The sequence below is a fragment of the Juglans regia genome, chromosome 10 (assembly GCF_001411555.2).
Source record: "Juglans regia cultivar Chandler chromosome 10, Walnut 2.0, whole genome shotgun sequence".
Taxonomy (NCBI): Eukaryota; Viridiplantae; Streptophyta; class Magnoliopsida; order Fagales; family Juglandaceae; genus Juglans; species Juglans regia.
The window spans coordinates 4,278,400-4,300,997 of record NC_049910.1 but is presented as its reverse complement, the minus strand read 5'-3'; the positions used below and the strand labels follow the sequence as shown (position 1 = coordinate 4,300,997).

The 22,598-nt window shown below is 33.5% G+C and overlaps 2 protein-coding genes and 1 pseudogene across 3 annotated transcripts; 2 read left to right on the top strand and 1 right to left on the bottom strand.

Annotated features, from left to right (window-relative positions):
* Positions 1 to 3,477: 3,477 nt before the first annotated feature.
* LOC109010097 (CASP-like protein 2A1) lies at positions 3,478 to 6,873 on the top strand. Of its 2 annotated transcripts, none has more exons than XM_018990813.2 (3): positions 3,478 to 3,886; positions 6,177 to 6,294; positions 6,388 to 6,873. In XM_018990813.2, exons 1-3 carry the CDS (start codon positions 3,633 to 3,635, stop codon positions 6,658 to 6,660), a joined length of 645 nt encoding a protein of 214 aa, XP_018846358.1. In that variant the 5' UTR covers positions 3,478 to 3,632; the 3' UTR covers positions 6,661 to 6,873. The 2 variants fall into 2 exon arrangements, with proteins under 2 accessions (XP_018846358.1, XP_018846359.1); XM_018990814.2 differs by having other exon boundaries at positions 3,493 to 3,856.
* A 680-nt stretch (positions 6,874 to 7,553) lies between these two features.
* LOC109010098 (microsomal glutathione S-transferase 3-like) lies at positions 7,554 to 8,613 on the bottom strand. The gene is made up of 3 exons (XM_018990815.2): positions 8,387 to 8,613; positions 8,192 to 8,267; positions 7,554 to 8,112 (listed from the first exon to the last, which is right to left on the bottom strand). Exons 1-3 carry the CDS (start codon positions 8,500 to 8,502, stop codon positions 7,867 to 7,869), a joined length of 438 nt encoding a protein of 145 aa, XP_018846360.1. The 5' UTR covers positions 8,503 to 8,613; the 3' UTR covers positions 7,554 to 7,866.
* Positions 8,614 to 13,533: 4,920 nt separating this feature from the next.
* On the top strand, positions 13,534 to 18,583 carry LOC109010096 (annotated as a pseudogene).
* The last annotated feature ends 4,015 nt before the right edge of the window (positions 18,584 to 22,598 follow it).

The window sequence follows — 22,598 nt, the reverse complement described above, 5'->3', positions numbered from 1 at the left end:
ACAAAGAGCTCAAACTAAAAGAGTTGAGAGATGAAGAAACCAACGAGATATGGATTGAAGAACCACTAACCATAATAAGATCATGAATAATATTTTTTTATTTATTAAAAAAATAATAATAAAATGAATGAAGATTAAATGGTGGGAAGCTAAAGGGACTAATGAAATCAGTAAGTAAAATTATAAGATGAAAATATTTTTTTTCCTCTGTATTGAATTACTAATTAATCATGAATATTGGTGGAATCCTTTCATTTTCAAACCTATTTTTATAAAACCTTAATATAGGAAAGTCAACTAGATTTATTATGATCATAAAATAAAAAAATAAAATAAAAATAATGAAGTGGTTAAATAAATATAAGAAATATGCTTAAAAATTATATAAATAATAGATGTGAACACAAGATACTCTCAAATATTCCTCATATTTTTTTTCTCTTTTTCTACTGTACGTCTCTTCCTTTTTCTTTTATCCACATTTTTTTTTTTGGTGTGAATACAAGAATCTCTCTTTTTTTTAGTAATTCTATTTGAAAACTTTTACATCACTCACCAATCACAATCCACGTGGTATAGTTTAATTTGAATCTTACAAATTAAATTATGCCATGTAGTTGGTGCATGGTGTAAAATCTTTCAAATGATGCGTATTTTGGTTGGGCCATTCTTAGTAACTTGCAGAATTAGAAAGTAATGAAAGCTAGGGTTTCAGAAGAAGAATAAGGAAAAGTTGGGAACATGGAAAGATTGTAAAATGCAAGATAGAATTTGAAAGAAAAAGGTAAGAAGAAGAGATAAAGAAGGGGATGGTTATAAAGGGGAAACAATGCAACAGTTACTCACTTGAGTGGGAAGACGATTAAGCTGACAATAGCATCATTACACAATTTAATGATGTGACAAAACAAGGATGGTGGAGCCATTACGTTTTTCCAAGATACTGGAGCATGTGCCATCAAGCGAGGTAGGTATCAAAATTTCCAAGCCCTAGGGATATGAATCGTCAAGCGGGATACTTATTAAATTCCCACCCAAGGATAATGATAGTCCTTTCTACTTATTTAATTTTTGCTACGTCCATGTGACAAAAATTAGCAGAGTAATTTGAGGAACTTTTCTCACCCCAATAAGTCCAGGCCTATTGATGTCGTGTTCCGCAACCCGAACAGTTCCGCAAAGCCCAAGCTTTCAGGTACCTACAACTAAGAAGAAAATGAGGCTCCCGTGGCCTCCGATATCACTCCGATGCCTAAGTTAGTTGAATGCTCTCTGGAGAAAAGAAAACACAATACAAAATAAGAGTTACCCAAATTGAATCGACCCCCTCCTGTAAGGAGGTCATCCCCTATTTATACCTAAGTCAGGCCCTTCCATTGAGGGAGATCGTGGCGTGTCAGATGATAGACCTACCACCACTCCTTCTTTGTCGCCCTCGTGAGGGGCTAGTCTGCAACCTAACGAGGGATTGCGCTGTGTTTGCTGTCCTACGTCTGCGCGGCCACCACTTCTCTGTCATGCTAGAAGATGTCAAATTGCGGGTGAGCCGTCCTTGACTTGTGGGACGCTCCACTATGCGCTGGATTTCCTGACATCAATCTGGGTTGGCTCGTGCCTGGGATTTGGAACTCTAGGGTTGGGGGCTTGATGATGATATGTTGCCCACCCGGCCCGGTGATTCGATTTAGCAGACCGCAATCCTCTCGAACCCTGAATGGACAGGCTCGGATAGTCTGGTCTCGTGTTTACTTGACTTCTCAACCCTTTCGTCCAGAGCCCTGGGCTTCCCTACTCGGGCCCGGGTTTCGTGGTTCAACCTTCCTAGGCTTAGGCCCTTCGGAGATGGGCCTTGGCTTGCATGGGCACTACGGGAATGGGCCTTCCCTCACAAGGCCCAATGAAGAGGCTCATGGAAATATTAGACCAAGATCGTGGAGAGTTAGTTGCAACATAATTTGATGTTGTGACTGCCAAATTGATAGGATAGGATGGCTAGTCCATGGGAACAATAGGAAACTCGACATATTGTTTGGAATGGATGAGTTCACCATTTATTGGATAATACTTCATCGATATCTATGTCAGTTACCTAAATCGATAAGGGAAATCAGGAGGTTGAATTGATATCCCATACTTATCACTAAAGTTCACGTCTATATATCTGGTGAAAGGTAGTAATCTCAAGTAATTCTTTTCCTAATACTTTTGTAGCATCTCGATTTACGTATTTACTGATTTAGGTATTAGAGGTGCATCAGGCACACCAAGTCGTCATCATTCTCTATTGCAGATTGATCATTTTGGTGAACGGTGTGTAAAACACGTACATAATAATGCTATCCCTTTCCTTTTTAAAAGTATAAACATATGACCATCTCTTATAATGTTCCTCCGTACATGTCTTTTTTCATGGTTTGATTGGTAGTTACAAATTTCTATACATCCTTCCTTCTCCGCGTTCCTCGTGCGTAATTTTCTTCTTTTCCCAATATTCTATTCTCGAAATACATTCCTATCTGGATCTTATTTTGTATTAGTATTATATGATTTTATAAATATTATACATATTGAATAAAAGATCCAATTTATCAATTTTTTCTTTTTTAATTCGAATTATAAATTATAAATTTTATATATAATTTTCAATAGAGCTTTGTTACTTATTAGGGCACTACTCGCATGGTGCCCACCCATACTATTTATCATTTCTACACAATATATTTATTTTTATTTTTATTTTTTTAATTAAAATAATCTACTCATCATCTATACACCACATATTTAATAAAAAAAAATAAAAATATTATGTATAGTGTGTAATATGAAAATGATAAATATAATTTTTCTTTTCAATATATCAATTGACACGGCTTAAATAAAATTATAATTATAAATAGAATTTTCCTTTGTTCTTATCCTAAGTCCCGCACTATTCATGCTTCTTCAGTTCTTCCTACTCTCCTTTTATGGGCCTTTTATTTGGGCTGTTTGCTCGACTACTACTTTTTGAGATTGCAACAAAAAAGGAAAAGTATTGCCCTTCTCTTGGGCCTTAAACCCAAAGAGCATTCAGATCGAGTTTACGAGTCAATTTCCAAGATTTTTTTTTTTTTTTAAGTAGGCAGAACTTAATATTTTAATTATTTTTAATACTACTTTGCTTGCAAAGATTTTTTTTCTTTAATAAAGAGAGAGAGAAATGAGAGAGGATATAATTTAAATTTACGTATTATTTTTGTTTAAAAAATATTAAATGTATTGGAGAAAAATTTATAAGAAATTTAATTCTCCACGGATTAGTTATATAGTTAAAAATCATAAATTTAAAATTTAAAATTTAAATTTAAAAGAAAAATTAACAAAAAAAATTTTATAAATAAAAATATAATTACATGTATCACTACTTTTTCGTTTATCTATATTCTATTTCTGGGCAAGAGAGATGCACGAACTTGATCCTGTGTTATCACTTGGGAAAGCGTGGGCTGCCTTGATGACATTGAATGCTCAACAACCATGCTGCAGATTCCATTAAATGAGTAGTAGAGGAACTTGATCCACCTCCTGCTTAGCCGATCGAGTACACCAAAAACAAAACAAAACAAGACCCCAAAAGAGAAGAGAGAACAAAAATGTTGGCGGAGAAGAGAGCTACGTCTCCTATGGAGGTCATGGGGCCAAGAGATGAGAAGGAGTATGAGGAGGAAGGAAGCGTCAGCAGCGCCATGCGCACTGCAGAGACCTTGCTGCGTCTTGTCCCCGTGGGTCTGTGCGTTGCGGCACTCGTAGTCATGCTTAAGAACTCTCAGACCAACGATTTCGGTTCCATTTCTTACTCCGATCTTGGAGCATTCAGGTGTTCTTTCTGCTGCAATTTCATAGACAAGTAACTAACGACTACATATCTTTTTTTACGAGTAATGTTACGTACAATCATAAAATAAAATGTGTAAATATGTAAATATCATACAGTTACTTTAAAAAAGAATAGAATTTATTATTAAAAAATTAATTTTTTTTATATAAATTTTATATTTATTTATTTTTTTCAAAATAACTACACGGTATTTACACACTCACAACTATAAATATCATTTCTCTTTTTCCATTTCCTAGTAATTATTTCTATGAACATCTTCTTCTTTGGGTTAGTGCTTTAAGTACGTTTAGATAGTGAGAATATTTAAGAAGTATTTAGAATGTTTGTGAATAGTTATGAGCAGATATTTGAGTGAATTTGTGAGTCTTATTGAGAGTATTTTGAGTTGTTTAGATGTGTGAAATATGTTGAATTGTTGACTTTTGAATATGTAGTTAAAAAAAGTGTGGGTCTCATAAATATTATAGTGATTTTATTTTTAATAATAAATATTATAGTGATTTTATTATAGTAATTTTTTAATATTAATAAATATTATAGTGATTTTATTTTATTTTTAAATATAATAATGATAAATATTATAATGATGTTATTTTTAATTTATATATAATAATGATAAATATTATAATAATTTTATTTTCATATATATAATAGTGATAAATATTATACTGATTTTATTTTTTATTTATATATTATAGTAATTTTATTATAGTGATTTTATTTTTTATTTATATATTATAATGATAAATATTATAGTAATTTTTGGAAAGATTTTGAAACGAAAATGATTCATTGCGTTTGGCATGTGGAGTATTTTTAATAGTACGAAAATACTTAGAAAGTGTTGAAGTATGTTGACTATCCAAATGCAGCCTTAAAGTATTGCTGGTAATATGTTCTTGAAAACTGAAATCCCATGGACGGATGAACACTGAAGAACATTTGTGGCGTTAATTAGATTGCCATAAAGAAAGCTCAAATCTATCTCTGCATAATAATCTACAAACGAAACTAAACCAACAAACAAGAACGGAACGGATTTTCGATACACTTGGTATATATGCTTATGCTCGATCATATTGATATCATGACATTTGATTTTGGCCCGACTCTGTTTTGCAAGTACTGAAATATATCAGCTTTCTATTTATGCTTTTCCTCCCTTTTGGTCCATTGATTAAATATACGGAACTGCTATGTTAAATTAGTGACTACTGTTATTATATATGACATAAAAATTATCCCCTCCAGTAAAAAAAAATACTGGACCATCACCTGTACCAATCCCATCACCATTGCTAATTTGCTGAGATGCTTTTAGATTGCTATGGAAGGAAGCAACAAGTATAGCTCTAGCAGATAAATTCAGTTGTTCATTCACTGCAATGCAATTGCATTATGAAGCTGATTGCTGATTTAGATAATGAGTTGAGATGAGATGAGATGAGTTGATATGGTTTATAAATAGTAGTGAGATATTTGAATTGAGATGAGATGAGTTAAAAATTGTTTGATTTAAAATGTTTTTTGGGGTTTTGGGCAAGGAAAAATAAAAAGTTGAATAAAAATATTATAAAATTAAAATACTGTTAGAATATAATTTTTTAATATAATTTTTGTTTTGGATTTTGAAAAGTTGTATTATTTTTTGTGTTTTGTTTAAAAGTATAAGAAAATTGTAATAATTAAGTAATGATTAGATGAAAAAATTGAAAATTTAAAATTGAAAAGTGTTTGTATTTGTAGTGTTTGAATATTGAGATGAGATAGGATGTAATGAGATGAGATGATATGAAAGTATATCTCTATCTAAAACAGGCATTACTCTAGATTTTATCATCTCCGGGCACTATAGTGATATAACACATTTTAAACAACTTCATATATCTACCACTTAAATGGTCAATTACTTAAGATGTGGCATATGAAGAACAACATTTCTCTTAATTTTTCTTTCAAGTACATTTTTATGTTGTAGTCTTGTAGACATAATACTATACACTACATTTGCATCTTATTTTGATCGTACTAAGTAGTATGTGGCACATTCATCACTATTAGATGATAAAGAAACATGCAATAAATGATTATTTAATGATAATAAATGTGTCATATCTTACTTAGTACGATGAAAGTAAGATGATAGTATAGTGTATAGAATTTTCCTTATATTTTTCAAATATGGCCAGGCAGTATATCCGGTAAATATATCTCCCCCATGAAACTTGGAATCTAGATTAGGATTCATGTATCTCTTTTCAAAAATTAATAGACGATGAAAATCATCATTATGCAGGTATTTGGTACACGCCAATGGAATATGTGCCGGCTATTCTCTTCTTTCGGCCATCATTGTAGCCATGCCTCGCCCCTCCACCATGTCCAGCGCTTGGACTTTCTTCTTCCTTGATCAGGTTAGTTGATTTTCAAAACTTATAGACTTAAAAAAACACTACAAATTAAGCAAGAACCAGCATTGAGATATTTGTCTCTGTTAATGCGGCTAGGTGCTCACCTACGCAATTCTGGCTGCCGGAGCCGTGTCATTGGAGTTGTTATTCCTGGCATACAAGGGAGATGCAGCCGTTACCTGGAGTACAGCTTGTGGTTCTTTTGGCGGGTTCTGTCGTAAGGCGACAGCATCCGTAGTGATCACATTCGTTGTAGTGGCTTGCTATGCTGTGCTTTCACTCATTTCATCCTATAAACTTTTCAGCAAATTTGATGCACCTGCGGTCAACCCCAGCAAGGGCATTGACCTTGCTGCCTTCCAAGGCTGACCTAGAATTGTGTTCTTTCGGTTGCATGCACCTTATAACTTTGACATCCTGGCCGGGCATAATAAATACATGCTTGATAGCATTGGACGTGCTTGGTTGTGATCTTTGTAATTCCACTGTTTCTGTGTTTTTGTATGATGTTGCTTGCTTAACATGCACGGGACTGGTCTAAAAATCTCAGGCCACTTACAAATAAGAAACTTCCTTTTTTCAGCTTCATGCGTCATATGGACGAATTATAGAGATGTCAAACCTTTGTCATGTAGTAATGCCCATATAAGTGAAGAGATTCGAGGGCTTGGAGAAGTAATCTTTATCAGTTGAACGATTGCAAGTTAATTGGAACGCGAACTATTAATGTTTGATCTTGATCCCAGATATGTGCATGACGGCCAAATTAAAGTCCTTTCCATGTTGATGTGAAAAAGGTTCTTAGAAAAATTTGAGAGCAAATATTGGCATCAATAATCAGAAACTGATCTATCCAATATTTCACTTACCATCTATCCGAAACAATTTTGTCTAACAGAAACCGTCATAAATACAGAGAGTCATTTTACTCATCATTCTTACATTATACGTCACACTTGATTTTTTATTTATTTTTTAATTCTTGTAAAACTAAAGGAATTCTTCTATCCATACACTACACATTTGATAAGGAAAAAAATAAAAAAAAATCATGTCTTGTGTGTGATACAGTGATGAGTAGAGATTTTCAAATACAAATGACGCCACCAGAGAATGATTAATCCATCCACGGCCATGCAGCGATCTCTCCTTATCATTCATATAAATGACCTTTGCTTGGGTCAAAAGTAATTTGGGGTGAATTGTTTGTGGATCAAAAGCGACTTGGCCTAACATTGTTGGCGATTCAGCTAAAACTATAATGGTACAAATTGTTTGGATATGCAATTTCTCTTTGAAAGTATCAAAATTGTTGTAACAATCAACTGAAAGGATAAACCCCATTAGTCTTATTGTTCTTTCCTTTTTTTGGCTAATGGGATTTAGTCATTGTAAAGAAAAAAGAAAAAGAAGAAAATTTAGCAACTAGGAAGTAATTTGGAAGCGTATTTAAAACAGATTACCGTCAGATTACCCACAGAGAAGCCTAAAACCTTTGAAATTCAAACACACTGGTCACTCATTCAACACCCAACATACGAAACTAAGCACCGGTAGTTACAGAAAGCAAATCGATCAAAGAAGAAGACCGACCCCAAATGAAACAGTGGAGACCATAAGCCCCAACAAGGCCAAGAAGCCATATTTCCCGACCGTGAGACGCTTCTGGGGATCGCCCGTGGCGTAGCCTTTGAAGTAGAAAACTCGAGATACGGTGTAGAGTAAACCAAGCGCCGCGCATGTGTGAGGATGCCTCATCCCTCCCAGCATCATCAGCATGAAAAACATGGGCATCATCTCCAGCGAGTTCTGATGCCCTCTCTGCATGCACAACACACACGAATTCATTATATGAGTGTACGGAAATTACTCCTAAAAAAAAATGGGGAAGGACCAAAACCTGAACACAGTTGAAAAACTTTGCATCTTTGTTATCAGATTCTAGAGCGTAGAGGGTAGGATATGGCACGTTGAACCTGTTGACAATCGCAAAAAAATAGAAAATTTTCTCTTCATTTAATAAAATATACATACAGAATTAAAGATTGGGAGGAACAAAAACGCCATCAGAATAGAGGACTGAGGAAGGGGGGACCTTTTTCGAGCCTTGCCAACTTGGCCAGCCATCCAGAAATTGACAAGGCAGTAGAGAATGAGAACGATGGCCACATAGCCATACTCCTTAGGCAGCACCAAATCCACTTGGCCCATTTTCTCTTCCGATCCGAGGTTACGAGGAGGACGACGACGATGGTATTTCTATTCGGTATTCACTTTCTTTGTGCGAGTATTTATAGGATCGAAATGAGATCGAGTTTTAAATGACCTACTCAACTGTGTGTGTGGTTATGTATGAATGGGCTTCTCATGTTGTCTCTCTGTCGATCTCCACGTTACTCCTGCGAGTAGTGTACTTTCTAGTTGATTCGGTTCGCCCACGTTTTCTCCATCTAAACCAATGAATAAACATGTTTTACTTCTAAAATTTAAAATGTGAGAGATTATTATTTAGCATTTATTAAATATTTAGTATTATCCAAAAAAAAATTCAATCAATTATAAATATTTGTGTGCCTACTTTTTGTGTTTGTCTATCTTCCGCTCTAAACTCTAACAAATTCAAATCCATGTTCTATTTTTCCAATTAGTTGTGCGCATAACAAATTAATTCAAGGGCTAAATATCAATTTAGTACTTATTGAACTTATGGATTTTCCAATGTATCATAGGTTTTTCATTTTTGTTAAAGGGAAATAATATTTATAATTTTAGAGTGTGCAACCACGCGCACTCTATTTAGAAAAATAAATACATATAAAACTCACATTAAAAAAATATTTTTTTAATAATAGATCTCACTTTTTTTTTTAAAGATTATGCATATTACTCTTTGTTTTTTTTTTTTTTTTTTAAGTCAAGAGATTGCATTGAAATTGAAATTGTAGCAGGTAGTCGTTTAGCTACCATAGTTACAGTTTTACAAACTACTTCAGGTGGATCTTTTCCATTGTAGAAATCTAAAAGACATTGAGGGATAGAAATAAGCGATATGCTTCCATAAATACAATTTGAAGCAGCGCAAATTTATTGTGATTTTGATATATTTTTTGAATGCTCCAACTATCAAAAGATTGTAGAAGTATTCTTGTGTCTCTAATTATAGGCTCAATTATCCAATCACCAAATAGGTTTTTTAGATACTTGTGCTCAAGGGTTGTCTTCCAAATGGATTTGCTCTCATTTATCATATGTCAACTTAGCTTGCAAAAGAGAGCTTTGTTAAAGTTTGAAGTCAACCTTAATCCAAGATCTCCCATTAATTTTGATTGACATATTGATTTTCAAGATTTTGGTGTGAAATTGTGAGATTTGTTTGGATTGAATCCCCACCAAAATTTCATAAAGGATCTATTAATATTTTTTGAAATAGATTGGGGGATCCATATGGTTGACATGATGTAGGATGGAATAACGCTCTTACCCACTTGAGAAATGAGTTTTGCTTTCCACTCAGTAAGTTTTTGAGTTATTTTTTCCTGAATCTCGTCAAAGTAGGTCTTTCTTGAGGTGGTGAAAACAATAGGGATTCTTAGATATTTAATTGTAGAATTGGAATATTTGATACCCAACATATCTTGTGTATCTTTTTTCTTGAGGAATAGTATTCTGGCTAAATTGGATTGAAGAATTTTCAGAATGATCCAGACTTGAGTATTTTTCTATGCATTTCTGAAAGGATTGGACATTTTGTGTAGTAGCTTTTCCAAAGAGGACCCGATCGTTAGCAAAAGAGGAAGTGTGTTAGAGTAGGTCCAGTTCTACTGATATTAATAGCATTTAAGAGACTCAGGCTTTGTTCTTTAGCAATTAAACGAGAAAGAACTCCAATGCCAATAATAAACAGGAAAGGGGACAGTGCATCTCCTTGTCTCAGACCTCTTGAGGGATGAAAGAAATCTTTAAGGACTCCATTGATGACAAGAAAGAAAGTAAAAGTAGAGATACACTCATTTATTGAATTGATTAAGGTAAGATGAAATCTTAGACATGTGATAATCTTAATTAAGAACTATCATTCCATAAAATCAAATGTTTTTTTCATGTCAATTTTGATAGCCATTAGACCTTGTTTTTTTCTTTTTTTTTCTTTTGAGATAGTAGAAAACTTCTTGTGTAATAATGATATTCTCATGAATCAACCTTTCTAGTACAAAAGTTGTTTGATGGAGTGAGATAACTTTTGAAATAATTTTTTTGAGTCTTTGCTAATATTTTTGAAATTATTTTGTTACAAACATTTGAGAGACTAATGAATCTGAATTAATAGATAGTATTTAGATTTTTTATTTTTGAGATGAGGGCTACGTGGGTGTGGTTAATTTCCTTCAAAAGTTTTCCATGTCACATTACTCTTTGTTAAAAATAGTCATTTTATGTCCATCATTTAAAATATAACCAATTGCAACTGGGACATTATAAAATAGTTTGACACGTGACGTCAATCGTGCTAGCTTATATTCACGTGTACAAGACTCTCATGTTAGATAATAAAATAAAACAAAAGCAAAGTTTTTTTTTTTTAAAAAAAAAAAGAGAGATTGTTTCGTTTAAATTCGAAGATGAATTGAGATGAATTATAAATAGTAATGATATGAGTTATGAATAATAGTAAAATTTAGGAATTAAAGTTAATGAATAATAGTGAATAATAATAAATAATATTGAGATGAATTACGAATACAAACTAAACTTTAAAGATCCTCCTCACTAGTCCGTGATTGAGGGTTAAAAAAAATGGAATTTTAGTACGATAATTCTAATAATTTCGAATCTAAACTGAAAAGTTGTACGTACATTGCACTCTTATATGTACAAAATAATACGCTTCATTATTTGTTTAGATTTGAATGAAATTTTCATTAGATCATCATGAATTACTAACCGTCAGATCATGATCTCTCTCAAAAGGAAGAAAGACAATCTTTGAAGATGAAGACGAATCGATTATTCAAAGGATATTTGATTATTTATAACCATTTTTGTCTCATAATTAAGCCATTTTTTTGGTAATGGGTATACTCCTGTTCAGAAAAGTTTGGCTTCAAAGACGTACATAATTGAAAAAATATAAACTTTAATGGAAAAAAACTACACTACTAGAACAGTGATTTCTCCTCCTTGTTTGTTTTCGATCGTTCGGTCTGACGAGGTTTAGGCTTCGGTTCTTAAATTTATTTTAATTTATTATTATAATAATTTTAAATTTTAATATAAAATATAATAAATAATTTATTTTTTAAAATTTTAAAATAATAATAATATAATAATATTAAAAATAATATTTTATCACCTCATTCAACTCAATTTAACTTAACCTTAAAATCTTAAAAATATCTAATTATAAGCGATTTTATGTACTAATACGTGTACTCATTTAATATGATTGGTTAAAAAATATATTTTATTAAAAATAATACTAATTTAAATTTAAAATAAAAAAATAACAATATTAATACAAGATTGATACATAAACTTATTTATAGATAGTAAAACTCGTATGTATTCATGCACAGCCTGCGAAGATACGTGTACTTGCTAGCTTCTTTCCTGAATACTTTTTTAAGAATAATTCTAACGAAAACGATCTATCTCTCTCTGGGTAAGGGAATTTTTCTTATTCTTGAGTTATTCCAAGCATACTTGCCCCGTTTGCTTTCGAAAACAAAATTAAAAATTTTGAAAATCTCTTATTTAATTTTATCTTATTATTATAATTTTTTTAAAATTTTTATATAAAATAAAATAAATAATTCAACTTTTTCAAATCACAAAATAAAAATAATATTTTAAAAATATTTTATTTAATTTCTTAACTTTAATCTATCTTATTTCAAGATTCCTTAAAGAAAATCCAACAAAGAATATAATTCTAAAGCGAACTCCACTTCTTTCTCTTTTATTTCTAGCGGAACACGCCAAATTGTCAAGTGTTTGTCCTTTGAAAGTGTCGTTATTAATCTTGTTTTTGCCGCTGTACTAATATTGTCGATCCGACATCACAAATTATGAACTCATGAGTGTGATATAACATCCTTTTACTTGGGATCAAAATAGAAGGAAACTAGAAACAAAGACGACGACGACGACGACGTCTCAAGGTTCTAGATGAGTACATGAAGATACAAGCAGGTCTGAATCTAACTTATTTATAATAAGGTGAGATCAGATCAGGGGGGATAAATCAATTAATAAATGAAAAAGGTAACCAAGACGAACAGAGGATTAATGGATTTAGCAGAGAGAAGAAAAAAGGAAAAAGTACAAAAAATCTAACAAGTATGATCTATTAATGGTCTTTCCAACAAGCTTCCATGTATCAACCTGCAGCACCCTTTCCGTTTCCCAAAAAGTACGAGTCGTTTCAAATTTATTTCTTGACTGATCATGTATAAAAGTGGTAAGATCTAGTCCCCCAAAACCACAGACGTACATAGGAAAATCAAATCCTCGGTTTAAAAATCTCTTCTTGTTCTCTTTTATTCTTACTTGCATTCTAAGTTTATTCTCTGTTTATGTATTTTTACAAGTTACATCCTGACTACCCTTTCCTTTCTTCTGCACTACTCTCCATTTGATTCTAATATCCTCTCATATATATAGAACGAAAATGTTGTTTTTTAACGGCAACCGGATAAATCAGCAGTGCATGTTAGTCGTACGGATGAACCAGGGAGTTGAAGTTGAAGTTTTGAACGTTTCATTATGAAATACTGTGTCATTTACAAATAGTTCTTTTCGATTCCTTTGTCGTCAACGTCTTTTTAATTACAGCATCTCCTTTTCTCGCTTTGGGCATCCTTTTGTACGTCCTTCACATGTCCGATGTTCGTCTCCATTTCTAGATTTTCCCTTTACTTAAGGATGCACCGGACTTTTTTATAGCTAAACATCGGAAATGCACTATCTGATCTGGGTAACTTTTTTCTGCCTGTTTCTTTCAGTGGCAAGTCTTCTATCCCTATGTTCTAACGAAGTGTTTGTCGGGACGCCCACCTTTTGCCCTTTATATACATATACATTTGTATATGTATGTATCTATATATTTTTTTGTATTTTTTAAATTTATGCAATGTTGCTTACAAAAAAAGCTGTCTTCCTACAGGCTTAAATTGCCATGCATGCATTGAATGATGATGAGCACTGTATTTTAGCAAATTGACTGGCGATACAGAAGTCACCAAGAAGAAATGGAGAAGAAACTTTTCAAGAAGGAAGAACTTGATGGCAAAAGCTTATTAGACATAGTTTTCTCATGGTCTCTCAAGGATGTTATCAATAAAGATATCTACAGAAACCAGGTTTGTGTTCTTCTTTCCATGTAAATAGTTATCTTATAAATCATACATGCCCAGGATAAGACTTATTTTATTGGAATACATATTTTATTATTACAAGATTATGGGCATACTCATCTGTCCTAATTCCTAGATACACGTCGTCAGGCATCATTGAGGATTTGTCAGTCCTCCATCTAAGAGATGATTTGCCACGGCGTTTAAGAAATTAAGAATGCTCATCTATAAATATTGTTTGATTCATTGGAATATATGGTTTGGTTCAAGTGCTTTCCTACCATGGCAGAGAGTTGGTTTATTGTAATTTATCCTCCTGCATTATTGAGATTTGACATGAAATTGATAGGAAACTAGAACACATTTCCAATCATAAGTAGTGTGACACATTCAATGACAGGTGAAAAGGATCCCAGAGACATTCTTATCGGTGGAAGATTACAAGAAGTCATTCATTTATCCATTACTTGAGGAAACGCATGCTGATTTGTTTTCAAACATGACAACCCTGTTTCAAGCACCTACTCGTGAAATACATGCTGTTGAAACATCCAAAGATTTTAAACCACCCAAAGACTTGTTTTACGAAATCACATTGAAGAAGATTGCCAATGCTGAGGAAGATGTAGGAAAATATGTTCCCGAAGTTGGTGATCTTATTGCCTTGACAGATGTTAGACCTATGAGCATTGATGATTTAAACAGGCCCGGAAGATTCTATCTTATTGCTTATGTTCATGGGGCAAAAGAAGAAGATTCTGATGAAGAGAATTTTGATGAAGAAAATTTGGGTAAGATCAAGATACTGGCATCAAAGCCCATTTTGATAGAACTAGACTCGAAAAAGAACAAGAAAGAAACACTTCTTGCAGTTTATCTTATGAACATGATTACAAATGAACGTATATGGAGAGCACTGAACCCGAAGCGGGATGGGGGTAACATTATTATGAAAGTGCTGCAAGCCAATTCAGCTGTAAGAATTATAACTCATTTTGCTCTTCACTGTCACACACCATACATTATCGAATAATTTTTATTTTTGTAGATCTTGCAGGATGAAAATTGTCAGCTTTGTCAATTTAAGTAGTACTTGTATTTCTTGCTGTTCGCGAGTGACAAGCCAACTCACTGACTTGGGTTTTCTAATCCATTTTTTACTTACAGGATGAAAATTGTATTAGTTGCTTTTTTGAAGAAAAATTCAGTCCTGTTCCTTCTTATCTACGGGATGTAAACAGTTCTTATAATCTAAATGACTCTCAAACAGCCGCGGTTTTGAGTTGTATTGATATGAGAAACTGCTATCATCAGAATACTGTCAAATTGATATGGGGCCCTCCAGGGACAGGGAAAACAAAGACCATTGGTTTCATACTATTTTCCCTCCTTAAAATGAAGTACAGAACATTAACATGTGCTCCAACTAACATTGCAGTTCTGGAGGTTACAAAACGGTTGCTGAGGTTGGTTAGGGAGATGCAGACGCCAGAGAATGACTCATATGGGCTTGGGGATATACTTTTATTTGGGAATAATAAGCGAATGAAGATTGGCAAGCACGATGATCTTCTTGATGTGTTTCTTGACCATCGTGTTGATATGCTTTATAATTGCTTTCTTCCATCGACTGGATGGAAAAATTCCTTAGAATCAATGATATCTTTGCTCGATGATCCTGAATCGCAGTACAATAGATACTTGGAAAGCATAAAGAAATATGATGATGGGAACGATGATAAGCTCAAAAAGGAGGAGAGTGACGGCAATCTATTAAAGGATGATGTTGTTCCCATGACATTTGAGGAGTATTTTAAGAATATTTGTGAGTCACTGGAGCTTTGTATGGTTAATTTATATACTCACTTGCCAACTTCCCAAATCCAGTTAGAGGTAGCGAAGAACATGATTAGAGCTCGGGTCTTGCTCAAAACTCTTGAAACTATGTTGGACGATGCCCATGTAGCCAATGAAGGGTTAAAACAAGTTCTCAATGATATCAAAGACATTGGAAGCAGTGTGGGTTGTTTTACAATGTGGAGTACCACGAGAAAAGAGTTCCTGCAGTTACTGAGATCTCTTCGTCTGACATTCATTTTACCAAATTTAGTAGGGAAATGGGGCATAAAAGATTTTTGCTTGGAAAATGCGTGCCTGGTGTTCTGTACTGCATCAAGCTCTTGCAAATTAAACAGAGAGGTAAATGAACCATTGGAATATTTACTCATCGATGAAGCTGCTCAACTTAAGGAATGTGAATCAGCCATTCCTTTACAGCTACCTGGTCTGCGTCATGCAATTCTCGTAGGGGATGAGAGGCAGCTCCCTGCTATGGTTAAAAGCAAGGTTTTTATTTCCTCATCCTTAGTTCCTTCGTGTTTGCAACCGATCATGAACATATGATACCACTTTATTTAACATCTTCTGAACTTGCACTTTTTCAGATATCCGAGAAGGCTAACTTTGGAAGGAGTTTGTTCGAAAGATTGGTCATGTTGGGGCACCACAGGCTCCTTCTTGATATCCAGTACAGGATGCATCCATCCATCAGCTTATTTCCAAATAGGGAGTTCTATGACGGCCAGATTTCGGATGCTCAAAATGTTAAACAAAGAAGCTACGAGAAGCGCTTCCTTCAGGGAAAAATGTACAGCTCCTACTCTTTTATAAGTATAGCTCATGGTAAGGAGGAACGTGGCCACAATTACAGCTCCAAGAATATGGTTGAGGCTGCCGTGGTCTCTGAGATAGTTTCCAAGCTTTTTAAACGTAAGTTTTTCTTCTTCTTTTTTCCTATTAATGGAGGTTTTTATTCATACAAGAAAAGAGATATTGCTGCCAGAAAAGTATTATATGAATCCCTTTATATCTTTCCCGTTTCTCCAACAGGATTCCTTGACACAAGGAATCCTGTTAGTATAGGAGTCATATCACCATATAAGGCTCAAGTTTATGCGATTGAAGAGCAAATCAGAAAATACAAAACACATTCTGATAGTGGCTTCTCTGTGAGTGCTCGCTCTGTGGATGGATTCCAAGGAGGTGAGGAAGATGTGATAATTATTTCTACCGTTAGATGTAATGGGAATGGATCAGTGGTTTCCTTTCCAATCGACAAAGAGCAAATGTGGCACTGACACGTGCAAGGTAATTAGCACTTGTGTTATATACAATGTGATAATTATTTCTACCGGTAGTTTCGCAAAGTCAAAAGTAACGATTTCATTCTGTAGGTATTGCCTTTGGATATTGGGAGATGAGTTTACTTTACTCAACAGTGGCTCTGTTTGGAAGAAACTAGTCCTTGATGCCAAAGAACGGGAGTGTTTCCATAATGCAGATGAGGACAAGAGCTTGGCTCAGGCTATTACTGCCTCCCTGGTGGAGCTTGGCCAGTTTGATACTTTACTCCATAACGACTCTCTGTTGTTCAGAGAGGCTACATGGAAGGTACATCCCATGTATTTATTCTGAGATTGTTATCTCCAATCACACCAGTTGAAGTCACTTAAATAGCACACCATGATCAGTTGGTGTGAATGGAGATAACAATCTCAGAATAAAGACTAGTATTACTCTTATCATCATGAAAGCCTACTAATGTCAGAAGCAAAAACTGGAAATACGACTTTATAAACACTTGGAGTTTCGACATTGTAATGAGGTTGAATTGATATGAACATATATGGTGAGATTACTAGTTCCTTAATTGAAATATAGGTTTTCTTCAACAATGCTTTTGGAAGATCTATGGCGAGATTAAGAAATGCAGATATATGCAAGGAAGTGCTTTCTATGTTGACAAAGCTTGCAAGTGGTTGGCGTCCGCCTCAAGTGGAGAGAAACCCCATCGCCCTTCATGGGAGGTCTTCTCAACTACTAGAGATTTACAAGATCAAAGGGCAGCTGCGCCTGTGTCTGCTTTGGACAGTAGATATAATCATGGAGGATTCAAATTACATTCAGGTTATGATTGTTTTGGATGTTTTGCCACTATCTGATGTACTAAAGCTACCAAACCACGTTGACATCTTGCTTAGAAGTTATAGAGGATAAGATGCAACGCTGCAAACACAGATGTGTTTTGGGGTATGAATTTACCTGAATCTGCTTTCAAAATATAACAGAATTAAGCATAGAACCGGACTAAAGTAGCTAGATGTTCCAAATCTGATCCCACCTCTAACCACTTTATTTGGTTTTGCTACAGGAATTTGATTGTTCCAATGAGATGGCCTGTTGACCCAAGTAGTAGTTGTGATGATTCTGATGAACCCGATGCTGCGTTGTACCTCTCAAGACCATTATCGTTGCTCAGTTTAAGGGAGGAGCCAGAAACATCGACAGCAACAACTTATGGGTGAGTGAAACACTGCCACAAGTCTTGTTAAGTTCAATTTTTTATTTATTAGAAGTAATTGCTAACGTAGAAATCTCAAATATACAAATTTTGAGTAAGTTTTTGTTAAAAAGTAGATTCGATTAAAAAGAATGATTTTTTTAACACCTTTTGAAGGTAGGATCTATTTTTTACAAAACCTTACGAAAAACTTGTCTATTTAAAATTTGTAAAAATCATTTTTCTTTTGTTAAACAAAGGCAATTTCTGCTCAAAAATATATTTATTTGCAAGTCCTTTTTGACGCATCAAACACAGGTGATGTAAAAGCTTGCCAAATCAACTAGTATATAAAATATTAAAATATTGGCTTGGGCTTGGGCTTGGGCTTGGGCTTGGGCTGCTTCTTACTTACTATTACGCAAATGAATGTTAGGAATCGTTTCAAGTCTAAAGTGAAGAATAATTGGCAAGGTTGGCACAGCGGCAGATGAGGTAAGATGGATGAACACGAGTAAATCTCATTAAAAGAAAATTATATATTTCTGAAAGATTTATTTATTTATTTTGAATTTGTATCTATTTCAATGACATCTTTACTAGTAACCATAAGTTGACGTGTATGTATATATACTAGGCGAGGATCAACGTGCAAAGCACGTTTGATAGATTTGTGCAGATTCGTAATGTGCACAAATAGAAAAAATAATATGATTTTTTATCAAAAAAAAATTTATTAATGAATAATTTAGGAGTGATTTGGATTCAGAGATGAGTTGAGATGGTTTTTGAATAGTAGAATAAAAGTTGAATTATTTATTATATTTTATGTAGAAATTTAAAAAAGTTGTTTTGAAATTTGAAAAAGTGAAAAGATTAGTTGAATGGAAACCCATCCGTCCAATGACATGCCTCAGTAGCAGATTCGCCAAATTATCTACAAGCAAGAGATATAATAACACTTCACTGACTTGCATCGACTCATTGTATTTTCTAGTTAGGTTTCTCTAGTGGAGCCGTTGTGAGGCAGAGTTAGCCTTCTCTAGTGGCAGGACTGGAGAGAATGAAAAAGAATTCAATTTCTAGTTTGCCAAGCCACGAATTCTTGCTAACTTGGAAAATCGGAAGAATTGAACAGTTATAATGTTTAAATAGCAAAAAGCATCCTTACATAACAAAATGTATTTCAACGAGACACATTATAGTTGGACCTATTTTGAGTTTCCAAGGCTGCATTCTCCTTATTTTGAGTTTCTTGGTTATGACAATGCAACGTCATACCATGGAGACAGATTTATTTTTTTTCGTTTATAGTTGGACATATTTCAAGCACCAAGGCCTGTTAATATTATTTTGAGGTTAATTTTATATCTTGGATAAAAATGTATTTCATTATCGTATATTTCCCATGTACTTGGCTATGCCTATTTACATCTCAATAAAATTATTCTTGTAAAAAAAAATCTTGGATCAAAAGTACTAAAATTTTCTTAATTTTGAGTTCTCCATCCGATTTGAATTCCAAGTTCGCAAAATCACCAACCATTTTACATAAACTATGTATAAACAGTTGTAAAAAAAAGAAATTTGTGTATCCTTACTCATAAGAAAAATGGGTGCTCCAGAGTCTCCGGAAAATGCTTTACGATACTAATTTTTATTTCTCCAAAAAGGATTCTTACTGTTCAGTAAGTTTTGAAGCCTTTGGGAATGTTGGAACTGGATTATTAAAACAATACTTCTATATACAACCGCCGGCGCGAAAAAAAAAAAAAAAGCGCCTGTGGTTCGTGGGTTCAAATAAGTTGGTGCTGGTTCGGTGATGTGGTAAGGGCCTGTGGTTGCAAGGTTTGTAGGTCTTGGGTTCGAGGAGAAGAGGAGTAGAAGTGCCTACCTGCTTTGTGGGCTTCAAATTGCCGATATGGTGGAGAAGACGAACCGGCTTCGTGGCTGTGGTGGAGAAGACGAAGTGGTTCGTGGAACTGGTAGCTTACTCGTTTCAACGCCGACCGAACCAGTGCGGAGGAAAACGATGGGATTGGGGAGAATGGGAATGGGGAGGAGAGAAGAAATCGAGATGGAGTGATCGTGAATGTGAAAACCCGAATTAAGGGAGAGAAACGAATTCCCATGAGTAAAATGTAAACGACGCTGTTTACCGCCACGTAGGACTCGGTTCCGCAACCGGTTCCCCAAAGCGGTTGCAAGCAAAATTTTTCTTTTTGCAGAAAGGGACATTTCCTGGAGAATACATAACATATGACTACCATTTTAACCATGAGGATGAAGGTAAGAAAATTCTTTGCTTTTGTAGTTTAAAAAACTGCAGGCGCTGCTTGAACTGAGATGATCTTATCCCAATTCCTTGTATATAAAAAAATGTCCATTCTTTCAAAAACCAATTTTGTTGGTGGTCATAATTTTGGCCTCTACTGGCAAGTAAAAGGATTCAGGCATAGCCCCGAGATTTTTTACTATGGCCAGTAAGCATGCACCTGTACAAGCAGAGGTACCCCAATCTTGAAGGACTGGTGGTAGATGACCCAGTAAGTTTCTTTCTCGTTTCATTTGTGTTTGCGCGCCCATGCAAATAACATGTAGAAGTGCAATTCTTCGCTGTTATTGTATTGAGGTCCTCTGTTTCACACTTCACCCCTAGAAAATGTATATGTGTGAACCATTAGTTAAGATTAAGAACTAAGAACTCATTTATCCAATTGATCCAAGTAGAATGAAATCTTAGACATGTGAGAATCTTAATTAAGAACTACCATTCCATAAAATTAAATGTCTTTTTCATGTCAATTTTGATAACCATTAGACTTTGTTTTCCTTTTTTTCTCTTGAGATGGTGGAAAATTTATTGTGCAATAATGGTATTCTCATGAATCAACCTTTCTAGTACAAAAGTTATTTGATGAGATGAGATGATTTTTAAAATAATTTTTTTGAGTCTTTGCTAATATTTTTGTAACAAACTTTTGAGAGACTAATGAGTTTGAATTAATAGATAGTATTTAGGTTTTTTTATTTTTGGAACGTGGGCTATGTGGGTGTGGTTAATTTCCTTCAAAAGTTTTCCATGTCACATTACTCTTTGTCAAAAGTAGTCATTTCATGTCTATCATTTAAGAGAAAATATATTTATAACTGTGAATTGTGTAACCGTCGTGTAATTGTTTTGAAAAAAGTGAATAAAACATAAGATTCATATGAAAAAAGTTATTTTTTTATTAGTAGATCCTACTTTTTTTCAAAACGATTACGTGACGTTTATACATTTCACGATTATATGTAAAATTACTCATCATTTAAAATATAACCAACTGCAACTGGGACATTATAAAATTGCATAACACGCGTACAAGACAATATTCAAGAGTACAAGACTCTCATGCATGTTAGATAATAAAATAAAACAAAATTAGCAAAGTATTTTATTTTTATTTTTTTAAAAAGAGAGGGACTTAAGAGATCCTTCTCACTAGTCCGTGATTGAAATTTGAATGGTACGCTTCATTATTTGTTTAGATTTGAATGAAGTTTTCATTAGATCATCATGAATTACTAACCGTCAGATCATATCTCTGAAAAGGAAAAAAGACAATCTTTGAAGGTGAAGACGAGCCGATTATTCAAAAGGATATTTGATTATTTATAACCATTTTTGTCTCATAATTAAGTAAGCCATTGTTTTGGTAATGGGTGTATACTCCAGATCAGAAAAGTTTGGCTTCAAAGACGTACATAATTGAAAAAATATCAACTTTAATGGAAAAAAACTACACTACTAGAACAGTAATATCTCCTCCTTGTTTGTTTTCGATCGTTCGGTCTGACGAGGTTAAAAGTAAAACTTTAAAAAAATTTTACCCAATTTTATCTTATTATTATAATTTTTTTAAATTTTTATATAAAATAAAATAAATAATTTAATTTTTTTCAAATCACAAAATAACAATATTAAAAAATATATTTTAATAATATTTTATTCAATTTTTTAATTTTAATATCAATTTTACCTCATTTCATTTTGATAACAACATAATTCTAAAGCGACTCCACTTCTTTCTCTTTTATTTCTAGCGGAACACGACAAATTGTAAGTGTTTGTCCTTTGAAAGTGTCGTTATTAATCTTGTTTTTGCCGCTGTACTAATATTGTCGATCCGACATCACAAATTATGGACTCATGAGTGTGATATAACCTTCTTTTAGAGTATTTCATTGGTTTGGTCATGGTCAAAATTAAAAGATGTCTAAAATTTAAATAATATGTACTAAAAAGATTTTACATTAGATTGAACATCTCTAAAATTATATGAATTTCTGTTACATTGATTGGTTAAAAATATAAAACTATAATTGATTTACTAAACATTAAAATAGTAATTTTTCACTCCAACCATTTGTTGGTGTTTATGTAGGTGTAGATTTTTTATTAATTGACATTGAAATGAGTATATTGCTAGATATTTAGTTAGTGAATAAGAAGTTTAGATAAAATTTTAGATACGTTTAATTTCAATTTTTAATTATTAGCATTAAATGACTTTTGAAAATATGATTTTTTAAATATTAATTTAATTAGAATATAATTATTATTAATATTAAAT